Below are 20,141 nucleotides of genomic sequence, written 5' to 3' on the forward strand. Positions count from 1 at the left end.
CAGCGGCCACCGCCGCCTCCCTTCCCGCCGCCGCCGGCGGTGGTGGGTGGGGCCTGTCCGGGCGGAGGGCGGGGCCTGTGGCGGCCTAGCGCGGCCGCGCCATGCAGCGCGATGTGGGCAGTCTTCCGCTGGCCCCTGCGTTGCGCGCGCGGCTCTTCACCGCCGGCTTCCAGACGGTGCAGGAGCTGCTGGAGACCGGCCCCTGCGGGCTGAGCAGAGGTACCGGCGGGTGGGACCGGCTCCCCCGCCGCTTCCCGCCCTTCTCTTTCGGGCAGGTCTCCCGCAGCCCTTCTCTTTCCGCTGTAGCTGACTGGCGCGGGTGGGGTAGCGGCAGGTTTAACCTTACCGGAGTGTGCCCCATCCCTGGCAGTGTTCAAGGCCGGGTTGGACGGGGTTGGAGCAACCTGCTCTAGTGGAAGGTGTCTCTGCCCATGGTAGGGGGTTGGAACTGGGTGAGCTTTAGGGTCTATTCCAGCCGAAACCATTCCATGATCCTATGTGGTTAGTGTACACGGGGCAGCTCAGGCAGGTGAGGTGCTTGATCCATATGGAAGGGCCGTGGCTCGACTTTGGGAAGCCCCCCTGAGAAACCTCACTGAGATGTCAGTGAGCCTGGAGGAACGGACAGAGTTAAACGTTCCCTGCGTTTCAGGTTTGCCTGGGCAGAGAAACAGGCAAAAAAAAAAAATATTCTGATAAAAGATTCTTCTTGCACTGAGCGATGGGTGTCAATGGGATGCAGAAAGGGGGAAAACCAGAGGATTCTCTCTCCTTGCTCTTCTTTCCCCAACTGTATGTTCTTTAAATTAAGCTTCTATGCAGTCAAAAAGTTACCTTTCTCAGGAAGCTAAAATAAGATTTCTAAGAAGCATTTCATGATTATGATTATCACTAGTTTTATTATCTATAATAAGGTGCAGTAATAGTTTTGCCTTGAAGATCAAAGTGAAGTAGCTAGAGCCTGACACATATGTGTGCGTAAAGCCAGACACGCAGAGATGTTTGCAGGTATCTCATCTTTGTTAGTGGGGGTGTGTTTCAAATCTAGATGTGATGCATTAGGTATTCAGCCCTGGAATACCACAAGAATTCAGAGCATGATCAGTAGCTGTCCCTGTCACTTACCAGTCTGCAGCCTGATTTCTTTTCCAGGACCTTATTTGCTTGAAATTAAATGACTATGATAGCACATTCCGTGCAGAATGGGTGAATTGCTCTGTCAGATCTCATTCACGTCTGTGAACAGCAGTTTTGATTATTTTTTCTATTTGCAGACAGCTTACTGGCACCTGAATTCTGAACACAGGGCATCACTGCTGAGCTCTTTTGAAAATCATACAATTAGTTCCAGAGATGTTGGCAAGCTGCGTGCATCGTTGTACTAAAAGGATTAATATTTTGTGTTACACTGCAGAATGTTCAGGATAATTCAAACAAGTTGAATTATCTCTTTGTACTTTCAATAAATCACTATTTGTAAAAATAAGGTAGTGTTTCGTGCTTTTGACTTTTCTAGAAATTGGAATCTCCAAGGAAGAGGCTCTGGAATTGTTACAGGTTGTAAGGCAGGAATGTCATGGGGATGTAGCAAGGACCGCTGCAGGATCAGGTGCCTCCCGAAAGTGCACAGCCCTGGAACTTCTGGAAGAAGAGCAAGCCCAGGGCTTCATCATCACCTTTTGTTCAGCACTAGACAATATTCTGGGAGGCGGTGTGCAGCTAACCAAAATCACCGAGGTCTGTGGAGCGCCCGGTGTTGGGAAAACACAGCTATGGTATTTCATTTTTAGATTACTTTTGGGTTTCTTTAATTTAATTATGAAGAGAGTCCATTTTTCTTGTTGTCAAACTCTGATTCTTCTACAGCATTATAAATACAATCATGATAATGGCTGCAGTGCTTCCTGTTCCATGTGTTCCTTAGCAGAAATGTCACTTCTGGGTTTGGGAGGGGAGAGCTTTGTGGTGTGGATATTTATCTGTTTTTTCTGTTTCCCATGGCAGTATGCAGTTGGCAGTAGATGTACAGATCCCAGAATGCTTTGGAGGTGTAGCTGGAGAAGCCGTGTTCATTGATACCGAAGGAAGTTTTATAGTAGACAGAGTAGCAGATATTGCAGCTGCCTGTGTGCAGCATTGCCACCTTATTGCTGAAGCTCATCAAGAAGAAGGTACGTTGCGAAGTCATTTCTTTGTGCCTTGTAGACTGGGATCAGAGTGAGATGAGTGTCTCCTGGGCTGCAGTTCTACCATTTCAGCAGCAGTGCTCGCTCTGGAAGTTCTTGCTGCCAGCCTTTTATTTCTACCTGAAATAAAGCATCATACCCTGAACAGCATCAGCATGTGGAGCCATGCTGCAGACTGAACTGATCCACTTTAAGAATAATTCTTCTTCTACATGATGGTTTGTAGGGGGTTTTGCCTTTCTTTTTTTTAGCACTTTAATGAATGAATTTACAGCAAAACACAATTCTGTCAGCAGAACTGAGGGATAATGTGCTACAGTGCAGGGACAGGAAGAGCAGCTGGGGAAAGGGAAGAGGAACGACAGTTTCTTAAGGCAGTGTTGCTGCTGAAGCCCCATACTGTAAAACTGTAGCTGGAGTTCACCTGCTTCATGAGGTCAATATAGCCAAGCTGCATTGAATGAAGAGTAGTTCTAGAATTCTAGAACTCATCACTGTGTTGGGGATACTCGCACAACTTTTATGTTACTCTTAAGAGTATTTTATGCAGCAAACTTCTGTTTGAACTGAGATGAATGGGCACCATATTAAATGAGCTACTACCTGTACACGAAACAACAGATGATTAATAGTCACTGTTGTCCTCTGGTGGTGGTCTGGCTTGAAAATGATTTACTGGAAAAGTTCTTTTTCAGAAGTAGATTTTTAATTTTTGGAGCACTCCCTTGGAGGCTCCGGTGTATCTGTGTGCAAATGCTGAGATAGCATCTGCTCACCACCTTCTTGACTTTCAAGCCAGATGGAAGGTATGTTTCCCACACTCTGTACCTTGACTGTTTCTGTTTCCGGGGGTTCTGCTGTTGCTATATGTGGAGGGCATAGTTTGGTAGAATGATGAAAGTAGCAATATGCTAGTACAGACTTCTGACTCATTTACTCATCTGTTTATCTGTTCTCAGATCATCTAAAAGCTTTGGAGACTTTCTCTGTTGAAAGTATCCTTTCTCACATATATTACTTCCGTTGCCGTGACTACATAGAGCTTCTTGCACAGGTCTACCTCCTCCCAGACTTTCTTTCGGAGCACTCAAAGGTAAGGATTATTGCAGACTTAGAGGAAGATACCACTCATCTTCACACTAAGGATTTTCAAGGTTATTCATCTGTTATAGTAAGAGTAACATGAGTAACGCCTTGGTACCTTGTCAGCTTGGCAGTAACGTATTGGCTGATGGCAGAGTACAAATATAAGCTTGGCTGCTTGTTTGCTTTGTCATTCCCATCCCAATTTCTCTTGAAAGCAATTTGCTTTTGCTACCACTGCTGCCGTCATTCTGAATCTCCGCTTTGAAGTGAGGATACTGGACCTATGTTGCCACATGTTTCGTTTCTATGAGCACTGATTTCTGAATCATTATAAAACTGCTTTACAGAAGAGTCTCTGAGCCAGGTGTATGTGTCATGACCATGATGCAGGGGGATCAGAAAGGTTTAGTGCCACTCATTTTTGTCCTAGAAGATCACTGAGAACCAGAGGTATCCTGTACCATCCTGGCATATAGAAAGTGACTCTTCTTTCCCATACTTCTGTTGCTACAAGCAGCCAGGGCCTGCAGCTTGACTCTTGGGTGGACTACAGCCAAAAAGTTTCCTAGTTCCTACTGTTTTAATGAAATGCTATTGTAAGGCAGATTTTCACCACCTCCCTTCCAGATTTCTAGGTTCTACACAGCAGATCTCTAACAGGATTTGGGAAAGATGATGTGTACCTCATTCTAATGGAGCACAAATCAGTGTTGTTTAGTTAGATTGTCTTTTGTATATAATTTCAGTTTTTGGAAGCTGTTATGTTCTTGAAAGCACAGATGGGAGTCTTTCTTTTGCTTAGTGTAGTCTGGTATTTCCCTTTCTCTGCCAGGTACTAACGGTGCCCTGTTGTGTTTGCTCTTGTGGAAAGTACATGGCTTCATTAGCACAGTTGCATTGGGCTGCAGTTCTCTGGTACCATCTGTGCTGATTATCTGTGCTTGGCCTGGAGCCTGAAATACTACTGAAGGTTGCAGGAGAACCATAAGACCTTCTGGTGATTCCTTGGGCAGGCTATAAATGACTTGACAGATTGCTCATTGCAGTCCAGCTCTCATTAAAACTAGTCCTGTGTGCAGACCTGGAGGTGAGACTGGGACCACAGAAACCTACAGGTTTTAGGTATTTTTTAGAGAGACCTAGTTGTAGAGTGTCATTTGGAAATAGGAATTCGTTTGAGATCTTGTTAAGAATATGAGAAAGGCCAATAATATGAAAAAGGCTACGTTAGAAAATATTCTTGTCATAATAAATCTAATTCTTTAAGGTCTAGTAGAGACAAACTGGCATGGTGAAGGCATTTGTTACCAAGCTTTCTCTATACAGCCTACATTAGAATACTTTAAGTCTACTTGTTTGCTATTTTATAGGAAGTACAACTGCAAGAAAATAAACTAAATTGCATCCTACCCAGACATATTAATCTGATAGGCAAATTATATGTATGTATATGTTCCATTCTAGGATGAGTCATGTTTATACTGTTAAACCAATTGTTCTTAAAGTATAAAAATTATGCATGAGGAAGATATATCGGCTCATAGAAAAGAATTTGCAGGAAGGAGGAAAAATAAGAAAATGGAAGAATACTTTCTTTTAATTCTGACTATTAAAACATCTTCTCCAAATTAGTTTGTTGTTTTGTTTTTCGTTTTTGTTTTTGTTTTGGTTTTTTTGGTTTTTTTTTCATTTGGAGGCTCAGGACCATTTCACAGAGTGATGTTTGCTGCAGGTTTATATGTTCCAGTCACAAAGCAGCTTCCCGGTAGTAAGTTAAATCTATAACAGAGACAATCCATTTTCTTGTGTTGTTTCCAATTTGTTATCTTGTGCATTAATGCAAGGACTTGTAGATACCTAGGATTTGAGTGACATCTGAACATGCAGATGCTGTAAGACCATCCATTTCCCTTCTGTATTTCAGACAAACTTGGGTCATCAGAACAGCCACAACAAATGAAGTTAGAATAAATCAAAGTCCCTGACTAATGTTTATATAGTGTCTTGAGGGTGATGAGCCAGCAGCAGCATTGTGCTCGAGCTTCAGCTAACGATTGCTACAAAAGAAATAATTCAGCAAAGCAAACATCTTCAGGCAAGATAGATACTCTGCTCCATTGCACAGTGTCTGGAATATCTTTATGCATCAGTTAAACTCCATGTTTCTAAGATAGATCACTGATATAGAATCAGATGAGTTATCTTAACAGTGACTATCGACAGCACGTGTTCTAATTTTGGTTAGGATTTATTTTTTGAGGGAGAAGGTGAAATAAATTAATGTTCGTGGAGAGTTGATCAGAGTACAACCCTGATGTTTAACGCTTTTATTTTTCACCAGCTCTTCTTCTGCAAGGCTTTAGGTCCAGCTTTGTTATTTTGTATTCTCTCTGGGGTGCTGCAGAGAAGTCAGCTGTGAGCGAGCGAGCTCTGGAACTGGAAACAGCTCTGTGCTGCGTTAACTAATGGGAGAGCTTAGTGCAGCATTTTGTTTAAGCTAGTGCAGCTATAGTCTGAGCTAGTATCTATGAATAACACAGTACTGCACTTAGCAAGTGTGCTAGTGTGTTCAAAGCTTGGAGCTCTTTACCCTGCACTCTTGTGGAGTGCTGATTGTCCCCAATATATATCTAGAGACAATAGGTGTTATGCTGTTATGAGTATGAAGTAAGATTATCATCACCTTATACAACACTTATACTATACCAGTGCACTTAAAAAGAGGTCTTGCTGCTTTTTGTCATTTTCTTGTAGGATAATAATGGTAGTTCTCCTTTTCTTCCACATTTAGGTCCGACTGGTGGTAGTTGATGGAATTGCATTTCCTTTTCGCCATGACTTTGAGGACCTCTCACTTCGAACAAGGCTTTTGAATGGTCTGGCACAGCAGCTGATCATCATAGCAAATGATCATAAGTCAGCGGTAAGTCTGGGGCAGGTTTAAATCACAAAAGATGCTACTTTGGAATAAACGCATTACAAAGAATTAAGCAAATGTGATTTGCTGGAAATAGCAAAATAAAACTGCAAGAATGCCCTCTCCATCCGTGTTTGTCCGTTTGGTTAGTAAATATAGATGGGGGGGCACAGGCAAAACTCTTTGGGTGGAAAATTCCTAGACTTGCCAGAATAAGTAAAATGTGCATTAAAATCATCCTGTGGATCTTAATTAAATGGTAGCATATCAATCTGTCATGCTGTTTCACATAATCTTTTTAATGATTTGGTTGGACAAGGAATCGCTTTGGTGACTTTTTACCTACAAAGCACATACATTAAAACACATCTGAGTATTTGGCAGTTCCAACGTAACTGTCCGCTCTTTGTTTAAAAAGAACTGTTCTGAGAGAGGAAAAGCACTTTATCTACTGGTTTGGTTTGCTCTTCTGGCATCCATGGAAACTCACAACTTCCTTCCTGGGCATTGTTTCTAAGTCATTTATGCCAAGATGGAGGCCAGCAAATCTGCAGCCCCATAGCCAGCAGATGGCACTCAGAAGCTACATCTGTTCCAGAAGTTGTTTTGGCAAGTCCCTTACAGTACAGAAAAGCATTGTTCAGGAATTGGAGCTTAAACCATCTCAAAATGGTGCTTGTGCCTGGAACTCTTTCCAGGTGACTTGCAACCTTGTCACCCACAACTCTCTGGCGCAAATGGCTTTTGTTCCTCACTGCTAAAAATAAGCCTCCCCTTGTGCTTCCTCTGATAGCTGCAGGAAGGGAAGGAGCATAGCTCTACATGCCGCCCTGGTGAAGCAATTGGGCTTGCTGCTGAAAGCATACCCTCTCTGTCACCCTGAAATGAAATATGAAGTTTTTTTCCTGCTGGTGTGGGTACCAAGGGAAGTGAATGTTTTATGACTGCTTGATTTTGCACAGCCTCCAGTTTACTGAGTGCTTTCGCTCATAAATTTGGTACCTGGTGACCTTGAACAAAAGCAGTTGTCATTGTACAGTCTGTTTTTCTTTGGTCAAGGGAAACATATGTCACTTCTTTCTACTGAACAAGCGAGCAGTTTAGTACAAGCACTTGCTGAATAAACACTTGCTACAGAAGTGTTCAAACACAGAGGTTCAGAAATGATTTAGCTCCGAGTGGCCCTCCTGTTAGTTTTTGAGTTAGTTCCATGTAGCTTGCAAGCAGTCTAAATTCACCTGCGTGCCAGAGATTGCTCCTTGGGCAGCAAAGCTGGGCAGACTGAATGCTTTAATATGGTAGGAAGTTCATTTAGTTTCTAAAGCTGAACTCAGTGCGTTGTGCTAGGATGTCCAGAGCAGCCCCTCTCCAGCTCCAGTGAAACAGGGAGCCTGTTTGAGGTTGTTATCATCCATATATCATGAGTTACTTCTCTAAAATACACAATATATGTCTTGAGGCTGTCAGCTATGTAAGTGTTTTGGTGTGTGCCCTCTGTACTCAGTGGAGTTGCTTGCTCTAGCAAGCAACTGTAACTGTTCAAGCAAGAATCGTACAAGCATGTCAAACAATGAAACCCCCTAAGGTTTAAGATAGGTACAATTTTTTATTGTTCATTTTTAATGAACTTTGCAATTAATATTCCTGGCTCTTTTCTGTCTCACCCACCCCCACTTCTACCAGGGATCTAACCTAGACTGTCTGTGAACCTCCTACAAGTGATTTGTGCTGCGAAAACACTCCCCCGCTCTGTCTGTTCACTTTTCATTCTGCTTTGTATTGTACCCACTTGCGCATTTTTAGAAGACAAGGCACAGAAATTCTGTTAATCACTAGGCTTATACATGTTTTGAGCAGCAGCACCAAATTCATTTATGCCAATGACTGAAAGCTGTCTCTTTACAGAGGGCTGGTGCAAGTCATTTGCACCTGAATACAGATCCAAACAGTATTTAGTACAAATACAGTGGAATATACAGTTTGCATCCCTTGGGGAGGGAGAAATTTAGGTTTCTTTAAAGTCTTGAATGAAAGAAATCTACCTTCCATGCAAATGGAAAATATTGCGGTGTTCTATTATTTTGTTTTGGATATTGAGAAGATGAGGCACCTTTACAGTTTCTTCTTGCTAACATGGATATTCACCTGAGTAACTACTTTATTGTTAAAAGCTCTTTGAAAAATGCGTCTCTTCCCTTCCACCAGTATGCTTATTTTCTGGAGATTTTCTTGTTTGTGTGCTTCTGTTTCCTCTTTTAGGTAGTTCTGACAAACCAAATGACAACAAGGATTGGACAGAGCCAGTCCACATTGGTACCTGCTTTAGGTAGGCATTTAGCTTCTGAGTTGAAAACTGAGTTAATCTTCAAATATATGACTTTGTTTCTTTTGGCATCGTGTACAAAGAAAATGAAATTGCTTGCTGAATTTCTGCAGTGTAGCAGAATCCATGGTGAAAGTAGCTCCAAATGGGTTTCAGGCTAATATTGTGGAACTCTGCAGTAGTGCTTATCTATGGCAGCCTTGTGAGTATAATCAGCAGCTATCAAACTTAATCCTAAACTCAAACATGGTGTGCAGATTAGAATCCTGTTTAGATTTTTTTAAAGGGATTTCAAATATTTTTAAAAGTCATGACATTTTCAGATTGCAGAAACTCACAGGTTGAGTGTTATTGGATTTTTTTTTTTCCTTTTTAAAAACCAAGAATGTTAATACTAAACCTGCTACTAGATCTATCAGCATTCCTTAAGATGACTGAATCACCCTTTATGGGGAAGCACTAGGTACTAAGAGCTCTGAGTAAGTAGGTTTTTAGAAGTGCAGTTAATGTATTGCAGCCTTCCCCTGAGGATCTAGGCTGTTACCTCTATCCTAGCTGTGGCTGTGTCAGCTAAGGAGGCCACTATCCCCGCTTGAGGTTACTGCCACATCCTGTATGCAGGCTGAGCTGTTTATTGATTGTCTCCTAAGCCATTTCTGCCAAAAGTGGCCCAGTTAAACTTGAGCTATTTAAATAATAAACAAACCTCTGATAAATCAAGTAATTTAGACTGAAATTGGCTGGTGACTATCGTACAGAAAATGCAGGGATAGACCTGGGAGCAGTACACATCTAGCAGGAATGTAGTGATGAACAGGTCAAAGCACTAACAGAAGAACACAGCTTAATGGTCGCGCACTTCAAACTATGCTGCAATTTCTTCAATTCCCTGAGAACCATTCACTGCTTTTCCAAAACAGTTTGTTTATTTTGCCATTACACTTGAGCATGTTCCATTAATTATTTGCAAAGTCATTTCATATTTGCTGCATAGCTGGAACACCCTACCCATTCATCTGTACAGTTATGGCATAGAGGGAGGTTCTGTGTGGGATCCTCAACTACAGCCTGTCTAGAACGAGTTTAAATGTTTTTTACAGGCTGCTCAATTTTGCCCTGTAATGAGCAGAGTACCTCATACAGATTCTTCTGCTGCAGTCACAGGGGAAAATAGAACAGTTCTCAAGTAGATATTTTGACACATTAAGAAAAAGCTCAGTGTTTAAATCTCTTTTCAGGTCGTAACTTTGTATTATTTTATGATACACTTAAAGGGCAACAAATCCTCTGTCCACAGCTTCAGTTTCTGTGGACTAAGTAATGATTCCCTTGTTCTGGAGGGGACGGAGAAGGGGACAGTACAAAGGCAAAGATGTTCTCAGTGTCTGTACAGGCATTGAACCATTTGGCAGAGATGTAAGATAAAATGAACAAATACAGACTGTCTCCTTCGAGAATGTGAAGAATGTGGAATTTTGAGCAGTGCATGCTGATATAGACCCAGCTTCCAGTGTCTGACCCTTGTCGTTTTTGCCTCTTGCTCTCTGATATATTATTTTTGGCAGCCTTTCTGGCTACAAACTCAATTAAAGTTAATAGATTCTGTCTTTTTTTTCAGTAGCTAGTGTTGTTTGAGAGGTGGTGTGTTTATGGAGTCATAGAGATAGTAAAGAAAGTGAAGACATTCAGAGTAGGTTATAATTCAAAGGTATCATGTATTGTCTTGCACATATTTTCTTTTACAAACATTTAATTCGACATAACCTCACACTGACCATAAACCGATTGTGATTCTCACCAGAACGTGTGTGTAGTAACCACATACTATTGTTGAGTTGTGTGTACTCTGCAAAAATGAAACTTTGTACCAGTTGTTAAAATATTTAGGTTAAGAGGTATTCCCCTCATCCTAAACAGCCTTTCCTAAGATTTCACATGAGCATTAATCTCTAAACTCTTATTCAGCTTCTTGGCACAAGGGAACTTCTTAATTATGGGGAAAAAAAAGCACAGATGCTGCAAGGTATTAAGTCAAGAGCTTATGAAGAGGACAGCTTTCTTTTCCACTAGTAATAGCTAAGTTGGGTGTTCCTAGACATTTCTACTGGATATATTTAGAAAGGAGGTCAAATATAAATCTGCAGCCAGTTTAACTCAGAAATATCTCATTTTACAGTAGCATTTTTCTTTCATACTCAATACAGTTGGAAACATTCTAGTGTGGAATTTGTACCCATTGTAAAATGTGTTTTGATCTCTGACTCAGAACCATATCTGATGACCAAAATCTTCAATCTCTACTTAGATATAGCGGAGCAAGGTCTAGCAAGATGCTTACAGGGTCTAGGTCTTCATTACAGCTGAATCATATTTTTTGTCTTCTCTGTGCTGTAATGAACACCAGAGCACGTGGGGCATGTGAGGCTGGTGACATGATGGAGACCAACAAGTGATTCGGAAGTTACAGGGCTGCGTGGAGATGAAGAAGAGAGGCTTGCAGCACTGAAACAAAATTACTGGTTTAAAATGCAATCCATCTTTGGACTACTGACTGTCTCCGGGAATAAACAGAGGAAAACACCCAATAAAACTGTCTACAAATTGAGCTCATGGTCAGATGTGAACTGAAACAGTAAGACTGTTGCTCCTGAAATAAGACAACAATCCAAACTTCATTCTTACTTTCCACCATGCCCCTCCTCTTGCCTTTGGTTGTGTTCTTTTGCATTTTGCTGTCAGAAGCAGAAGACTGCTTCAGGGGCCCTTAATACTTTAATAATCATTGACTTTTCTCCCAAAGCTGGTATCCCAAAGGGAGTGATGTTTGCTCATAATTATTCCTGCGAGGCAGAATATCACAATTTTGAAGTAGGATTTAGACAGACTCAACTAGGCTCTTTCAGCAGTAATTAGAAAAATCTTTTCTTAATGCTGTCTCTGTTTTCAAGACTTGTCTAGTACCTGTCCTTTATTTGTTATATAGAAAATCTTTCTACAAATATGGAAGTACTGCATCAAGCTTTCTATAAAACACACTGTGAGTACAGAGGTTATTCCTTGTCTCAGTGTACTTGGTAAACTAGTAGTGAAATCCTTGCACATACAAAAAATATGTGATTCATTACTGCAAGAAAGGTGTATATATGTTTAATCATGGAGTTTTTTTGGAAGACTGGTCTAATTTCAGTTCAGTTTACTGATGATGATGCTGTTATAGGAGCATAAATAAAATGGCCTGTCATTTTGTGTCACTCAGGAGAAAGCTGGGGACATGCTGCTACTGTCCGTTTAATCTTTCACTGGGACAACAGTCAGAGGTAAGTGAAAATGTAGGCCAGTGAGGTATATAACAACACTGACAAGTGTGATATTTGGGAATCCTTTTCTGAATGGCCAAGCAGGGATTTGAACTTGACTTCTGGCTTTGCTCTGCCATGTCCCAGGCTACTGCAGCTCAAGAAGAGCTTTGTAGCTCAGCCTAAGACAGCGTAGGCTGAACTGTCATGCTCCTCCTTCTCACCATGGTCAGCTTGCTGCAGTGCTGTACTTTCTTTCTGACAAGATGCTATGTCTCATCAAACCATAACATCCTAACAGCAGCTGCTCAGACACAAGAATTGAGGATCTGGTGCCTAAGTAGAATTTTTTTTTCACTCTCTATATTTTGTAAGCAGGGAGTAGAATGTCTTTGCTTCAGCCTTTTAGGCCCCAGTCAGTACAAAGCCAAAGATGCCAAAGGCATCTTTCCACCTAGCTAGCAGTTCTCAGGGCAGACTGAAGGCTTTCTGAGCCCTGAGCCTCAATGGCAGCCTTTGAACCTGTCTGCTTTTGAATGTAGCAGGATGGTTCCAAGTTACAATGACCTGCAGGAGGTAAAAGAGCTTCATTTAGTGCCAATGCAGAGCTGAGCTATGGAGGATGATTTTAGCAGCCCAAAGGAATGAGGATGACCCTTCTAAAAACCACATGAAGTTCTGTTTCCTGGTTCTTTTTTTTTCCTCTTCAGTATATTGCAAGCTCACTTCTCTTTCCTGGTCAGTTAAATTTGTCTTGTGTGTAGTATCACAGTGCAGCAGCTTGAGATTAAGAAGTCTTGCTTCAATTCCCTAATCTTCTGCAAACAGTGAACAAAAATGCTGCTGGAATGTTGTTGTGCATAGTTTGGCTTGTTAAACTTGAAAGAGACATGCAGTGACACTTTCTTGTGGAGTTTTGTTTTTTAAAGTTTAAGTTTGAAGGAAATGCAGAATGATTACAGCAGGCTGCTTATGTTGGAATTAAATTAACATCACTGATTAGTTAACAGCCTTTATAAGACAGAAGTTGCATCAACATAATGATTTCAGAGTGAATAAAAGTTAATTTTATATATCAAAACTAAGGAGCTTTTTTCTTCTGCAACACAGCTAGGAAGGTCGTAGATACGTGTTTCAGGAAGTGAGCCAAAGATAGATGAACATGTTTTATTTACTGTTCTAAACGTGCAGCTAATATGGAGCAGGGCCTGTAGAAGCACAGCAATTGCAGTGAGAACTGCCTGTCTGTAAAAAGCAGCAATAGTTATTCTGTTGCATTTTTCACACAAACTACCTATACCTGATGATCCATTTCTTGTTCTTATTTTTATATTAAGCTATTAAAGCACAAAGATATTTGAGTATCCATTTGCCACCTTCTTTTTTAATTGTGCTTTGGCCTAATATGATACCTGTCTCTTTCTTTCTACTACTGAAAATGGCAGAGCTTAATTATAAGGGGTCTCATTGCTGTGAGGTAAGATCCTGTTGAGTCAGAGGCATGCAGCAGAGCTCCAGCTGAGCGCTTGTGAAAGCATGGCTTCTGTAGCTTCAGATTTAGTCTATTTTGTAAAGTATAACCCACCCCTTAAATGTTCTGAGGAATTCCCCGTGTAGCTAATATGAAGTGGCAGTGTTCCTCAGGCTGTAATTACGTGCTCTCTAATAGAATGGCACCTCAGGGAGGTAAAAAAAAACCTGAAAATAATTAACGGGATCTTTGGCAGGGTGTCTTGATACAGAGAGCAGAACATTTTTCATACTGGCTTCACCTAAGTGTGAGTTTTTGGGAGGTGGGCATGGTTTAGACTAGCAGCAGCCCTGGGACTGGTTGAAAAATCCCTTGCTTTTGAGCTGCTCTGCAATCTTCCGACTATTATGCAGGCATTTATTGGGCTGAGTGCTACCACAAATCAAGATGCATTGCTTAAAGTCTAAATGCACAAAATCAAAGCGTTACAGGAGAAATACAAGGAAACTATTTTCTCAAGGTCATGCTGTATGTCACTGGCAAGGTCAGGCTTAGAAATAGAACATCTTATGCTGCTTCTCCCATCAGCTAGGTTATATTGATAGGCCTGGGAAATCTCTAGGAAAAAACCTTCCTAGAATTTGAATTCTTGAGGATATCTCCCAACTTCGAGATATCAGTGAACAAATGATTGCTTAACAGAATAGGAAAGAATTGTGCTCAAAGCCTTGTTTGTTTGTTTGCATTTTAAGAAAGTGGTGTTTGGAATTCATAATGAATATTTTTCCAAAAATGTGATGAAATCCTGTGATGAAAAAAGAGTGATTAATCACTCACTTGTTTTAGTAGGTCTACATTGTCTTTGAGCTGACAGGTCATGTAAGGATGGGAATTTGGCATCCACACTTTAAATGACCTATATGAAAATATATACATAAGAATTCCACTGGTCACCTACCCAGTGATTGTGGGAAAAACTTGAGTCTAGTCATTTGGCTTCTTGGCATTTTTATTATTGTATTCACTAATCATAATTATCTGGGGTTTTTTGTTTAACCAGGTTGGCAACGTTGTACAAATCACCGAGTCAGAAGGAGTCAACTATACCATATCACATCACAGTTAGTATTTCTTTTGGGCTGGAAATTGCTAGCTGTAAAGGAATTTTCAGACACATAGACAAATCTGTGAATGATGTTTTCATAGTGTTGCCTTTCAGTTGCCTTATGAACGTAACTGGTAATACTGGGATGTCTCCAGGTTTATTAATATTTTGCACCTTTTCTCTTTAGAAAAATGACCCAGCATGTTAGTTCTCTTAGAATTAAAACATTTTGATTTCCAGATCAAATTTATGGGCAGCTTGTCCCTATATGTTCTTCTGCTACTACTGCTTATTTTATCTGCCCTTGATGTTAACTTTAGGCCTAAGTGCAATTACAGAGAACAACCACACACTCACTGAGCATTCATTTTAGGAGACTTGGACAAGCCAAACTGCTTTCTCCCTTGTCAGGTAGTACATTATTGTTTCCTTAGTGGCTTCTTCTCTGCATCTTCCAGGTGAGTTTATCTTTCTAAGACAAAGGTGACCCGAATCACACATGGTATTCCAGAGGTTTCACCAGTACTTTGTGCTATACATATTTCCACATCTCTGCTTTAAGTGCATTGCCTGATATAACCTAGGTTGTATTTCTCTCTTTCATAGCTCCATCCTACTGATAACCCTATGACCAGCCACTCTATACAGATTTTTCTATTCTGCCACTGTCATATGACGAGTTTCCAGCTTATGGCTGGAGTCCTTACTCATCCCTAGTTAAATCCTGTGATTATTTTCTTTCGTGGACTGCTTAGATACATATTAATGAGAATACACACAGTCTAAGCTGTATTTAGGTTTAAAAAAAAACCAGCCCCACCACTCGACTCTTGTATCTCGGAATGTCAGATACATAGGTACATGCCATAACTATTTGCTATGTGTCCTCATGGAAACACGTTGCCATAGCACTTCCTGCAGATTTTAATGCTGCCATAAGATGAGATCTTCAAACTATTGAACGGATATCTTCTTTTTCAGTCCTGGATGTATTCACCTAGACAGAACAAATACTGAACAAATATATATATATGTAAAAATATATACATAAAAGTTCTGTAAGGACTGGAAGGGTAAGTGGGACCACATCCCAAGGTTGTTTGGATCATGTGATGTGAGCGCACAGCCCTTTCTCTCCAGCTGACAAACAGATGGATTTTATCTTAGACAGTGTAATTGCCTTTTCCTTTCAGTTTTATATGCATTATAAAACAGCTATGCTCTCTTCTTCAATGTGAATGCACACAATTTTGAAATACAGTTGAGTGTGTCGTAATCAAAGATTAGTTAACATTTAAGATTATCCCTGTGTTTTTCCCCTTAATCCTGTTGAGCTGCTTCAGCAGACGGTTTCTGGAAGTAAAAAATGTATTATCCCTGGGTTTTTTCCTGAAATTCAGGCCTGATGGTAACAGTCTGCTGTTATCATTTCTCATTCCCATCTCTGCAGCTAAACTGGAGGATGTAAATACGTGTTCCATGTTTCCAAATCTGATCTAGCACATCTATGTATAACCAGCATACAAAAAAAGATAATTAAAAAAATAATAAATTCCTCAAGCCTATTTCCTCAAAGATGTTTAGACTTAGACAAATTAGATACTGTGGTACCATTGACAAACCGGCTGTTCACTCTGAGCAAGTGTGGAAGCTGTGGATCATGTATCAGATGAAATATTTTCTTTCACAGGCTGATAAGGATTCATTCTTAAATGCAGAGTATAGAAATGTAAATTGATTTATGCACAAGGGAGTAACTATATCATCTGATCCACGTAAATTTCCCAGGTAATGTGACCCAATTATTTCACTGTAAAAGATAGAGCCCTAGGACCTATATTCTGGGTAGGAATTATCAGTATTTCCCTGAACTGTGGAGGGTCTGCCAGACTAGCAATGAGAACACCACTCAAGTAATAAAGCCATCTACTTTTATCAACCTTGATGCAGTCTGTGGCTGCCAGAAAATATTAAAGAAAAAATGACTGTAGAGTGACTGAGCTTTGTAGGTCCTTGGTTCCATTAGCCACATGGTTGCTATCTAAAACTCACTAACAAATATACAAATAAACCACTTAAAAATATACACAAAAACTTTGTAATTTCGAGGCACTCTGTCCAGAAGGTACATGCCTTTAACTAAATACAAAACATCCATACTAAGCAGTCTACTTTATCATGTTCTGGCCTTTATAAGCATTGGAATGCTTTTGCTGCGAGTCTAGCATAGTGGATTAAGTGGATTCTTGGCTACAGATCCACCTTTGTGCCTAAGGGAAATGGCAGAGATTAGATGCAAGCAGCAGTGAAACACTAAACTTGAAGATTCCCCATTACGCTATTCAGAAAAACACTTGAGTTGCTTATAATAGCAGAGGGACTGCACAAATACTGCCCTTGTGGCACCTCTTGCTGTTTGTTCCTTTGAAAACGTAGCAGGCTGTGTGAGGTGAGGCATTTGAAAATAGAAATACAGAGATAGGAGACTTAAGCAAAACATTTTGATTGGGTTTTGTGTTGTTTTGGATTGATCTCGGTGTGGGACACACTGATGTTTTAGGAAAGTCACACGTCTGCTTTTTCACACTGCACCAACCCAAAAATGTCAGCTTTCCCAAAATTCTGTCATCTCTACATTGTCTCTACCTGAGTATTTAGGATCCCCAAAGCAATTTCTTTTTCAGATTAACTCCTTTTCCTCTTTAAGTCTGCACTGCAGTGAGAGACATCATTGAGCTGTCAGCAGTGCTCCGGGCACAGCATTTGCTGGGAGATAGGAAGATGGACAGTCACAGGCTTCGCGTCTCATCTCAGTATCTCCATCTGCATTGATGATGTGATTAACTAACTGCTTTTCCAGATATTTAAAAATCTTTAAAAATCATTACATTGTGAGCTGCAGTAACAGAAAATACAAATGGTACTAAGCCAAATAGATCACTTTAAGCTCTCTCCTGAGTAGCAGCATCTCATTTTCACTTCCACATTTAGTTTTTGGCAGTTAAAGGTTCTCATCCCACTGTGTCCCATAAATTACTATGCTGGGACAGTCTTCGCAGTCTAGAGACTGTTTCAAATATGCTGTTCTCTTACAATGTCTCATTGATGTTTTCAGTTCATTAAGTAGATACATGAAAGAAAAATATCCTAGGTTTTAGAAATTCATAGTTCTGTTTCTGAAAATGGCTGAGGCAATTAATCCAGTCATCTCCTTGCTTCTGTGGAAGCTTGAATAAGGGCTGAAGGATTTGGCTTTTAATTTATTTAAATAGGCAACTTAAGTTAATTTACAGAGAAGCAGTGCCTCACAGCCATAGGGGTTATCAGTAGTAAAATGAAAATAGCCTGGTGAAAATAAAAGAATAAAATGAGGAGACTCAGTTATTAGTTGGCACATATGTTAAAAAACATGCTGTTCTGAGCTTAGCCTGGTCTATAAACGTTCTGTGGCCACTCATCTAAAATAAAAGACAACATCATACCTTACTCTTATCTTCTGGGAACTAGTTACTCATGGTTTATATCCATAGAAGTGTTATCACATGATTTTGCTTATATCTCACAGTCTCATGGCTTCCGAGACGTGCAGCCTCCAGCTGTCACTCACAGTGCAGAAGGTGCTGAAATGAACCCTCGCAAACGGCCACGGAGAGAAGAGGAAAAGTAATAAGAGATTCAAAAGTTGAATGTTAAAAAATGTGTGCTACAGGAGAATAGTTGCATAGTAAACATGCAACCAAAGGTAGCCTAGGAGACTCTAACTTAAATTCCTGCTCTGGATGTTATTTTAACATTTGTGTGGCAGGAAATTCCTTTGTGTATGGCATAATTTTATAATAAAAATTCTATGTTTTCTATAACAAGAGGCTTCAGCTCTTGTTTTTTTTGGGGGGGGGGAAGGGATGGAGAACATAAGTTCTTTGGGTAAAAAAAGCAATGAATTGTGAGCATCTAGTAGAGTACATTTAATGACACAGGTCTTGATCACTCATCTGGTTTTGTGTGTATCTGAATTTTAACAAGGTTTCATGCAGCAATCTGCTCACATGCCTTAAACCAGGGCAAGAGGCAGTGGAGCTGCTGATGGATGCTTTAAGATAAATACATGCTTAAAACCTGTGCCAGATTGGGGCATTAGCCCTTACCTGCTGCAAAGTCCTTGATCAAGGACAATCAAAGCACTGTTCTGAACTTTCATTTATCTTGTAGTGGCAACAATAGAGATGAAAGACTAGATCTGAAGGACAAAAGATTTAATCCAGCATGGTAATTTTCTGCTTCTATTTTAGTAAGAATATTTTACCATCAAGCTCGAACCAAACTGCTGCATAGCCCTTAGCTTCCATGTTCATTCTTTACCAAAGCATTCCGAGTGAGCTGCTGTAATCAGGATCTGTTTTGTTCATGGCTTTAATAAAGAGGAAACCCAGGCTGCTTAGACACCAGCAATAGATTAGCAGCTCCCAAATCTAAACCAAATGAAGGAACGAATATACACTGAAAATACAGCACGGTTTTGTCCTTTCCATTAAGAGAAAACAAATCGATCAGATTATTACAGGAGAAGAAAGGTACTGCAGTGCAAAATAGTAATTACTTCAATTATGAGAAGTGTTTGTCTGTACACACGCACACATATAAGCCCTTTCTGGCATAGTGCTTGACAATGTTATAGCTGAGGAAACTCAGCCAGCAAGCTAAATGGAAAATTCAAGTTGTGGGAGTCACTATCTTTAATTTTTAATTTAGTAACACTAAGCTGCCTTTGCTTTGAAACAAAATTCAGTGCTGAATTTGAGTCACGAAACCTGTCTATTCAAAAAGCTGGGAAAAAAAAGAAAGTGGCAGTGATTTCTGGATCATTATAGTGTTTAGATATAAATTACATAATAAAGTATTAAAAGGAAAAGTATTCAGCTGCCATGCAGCAACCCAGGCTGTGTCAAAATTTCAAACCTGTGAGTCAGGGAGAAGCTCTCAAGCAAGCATGACACAGAGGAAGAAAGGCAGTGGGATTTGTGACTCAGACAAACATTTCAATGCAGGAGACACAGGCAAACAAAAGGATCCTACCGCATGTGATGTCAGCAAACGCTCCATTTGGGAATAATAGCTTCCTACGTATTGCAGTGCAAGAAGGGGGAGCTAGCACAGTACACATGCCTACGTAGCCACAAGGAAAACCATCCATTAAGAATGTTGTAGCAGGATTTTAAGCAGCACTGCTGGTTACTAGTGATAGCTGCTCTCCACTGTGTTTGATATTTGTGGAAAAATCCATTTCTCTCAATTTACTGTGTTCTGATTAAATATCCTCAACACGTTCTTCCATGTGTGAGGAGAGTAAGGGCATGCCTCCAATATACTATTAATTTCAGCTGACTGTTGTTCTCTTATTTTGTTGGTAGTAGAGTAGCATCCAGAAGCCCCAGCTGAGATGCTGATCCTGTTATACCAAGATAAATCGTTTTGGCTGAGTGAATGTTACATCTTCCAGTATTCCAGGCGTCATTATCAAACTAAAAAAAATTGCATAGTTACTAGTGAACAGTGGGAGTTACAAAACATCCAGAGGAGACACCGGAGGCTCTCTATGCTGAGATTTTTTTTTTTTTTTTTAATATATATTGAAGCTATAATAAAAAATCAGCTCTGCAGACCAGAACTAGAGAGAAGGATCTGTTGGCTGAGACAAAATTAGACTAAATGAGCCAGATTTTGTTCTCATCTGCTGGAGACAAGGAAGCTGTTCCAGGC

At 40.4% G+C, this 20,141-nt stretch overlaps 1 protein-coding gene across 1 annotated transcript; it reads left to right on the forward strand.

Annotated features, from left to right (window-relative positions):
- Window positions 1–60: 60 nt before the first annotated feature.
- On the forward strand, window positions 61–18,247 carry RAD51C (RAD51 paralog C). Its single transcript, XM_030472348.1, has 9 exons — window positions 61–219; window positions 1,517–1,775; window positions 2,005–2,171; window positions 3,146–3,279; window positions 6,064–6,195; window positions 8,449–8,515; window positions 11,769–11,829; window positions 14,340–14,400; window positions 17,950–18,247. Exons 1-9 carry the CDS (start codon window positions 102–104, stop codon window positions 18,049–18,051), a joined length of 1,101 nt encoding a protein of 366 aa, XP_030328208.1. The 5' UTR covers window positions 61–101; the 3' UTR covers window positions 18,052–18,247.
- Window positions 18,248–20,141: the final 1,894 nt, after the last annotated feature.

Source organism: Strigops habroptila, assembly GCF_004027225.2.
Source record: "Strigops habroptila isolate Jane chromosome 13 unlocalized genomic scaffold, bStrHab1.2.pri S16, whole genome shotgun sequence".
Taxonomy (NCBI): domain Eukaryota; kingdom Metazoa; phylum Chordata; class Aves; order Psittaciformes; family Psittacidae; genus Strigops; species Strigops habroptila.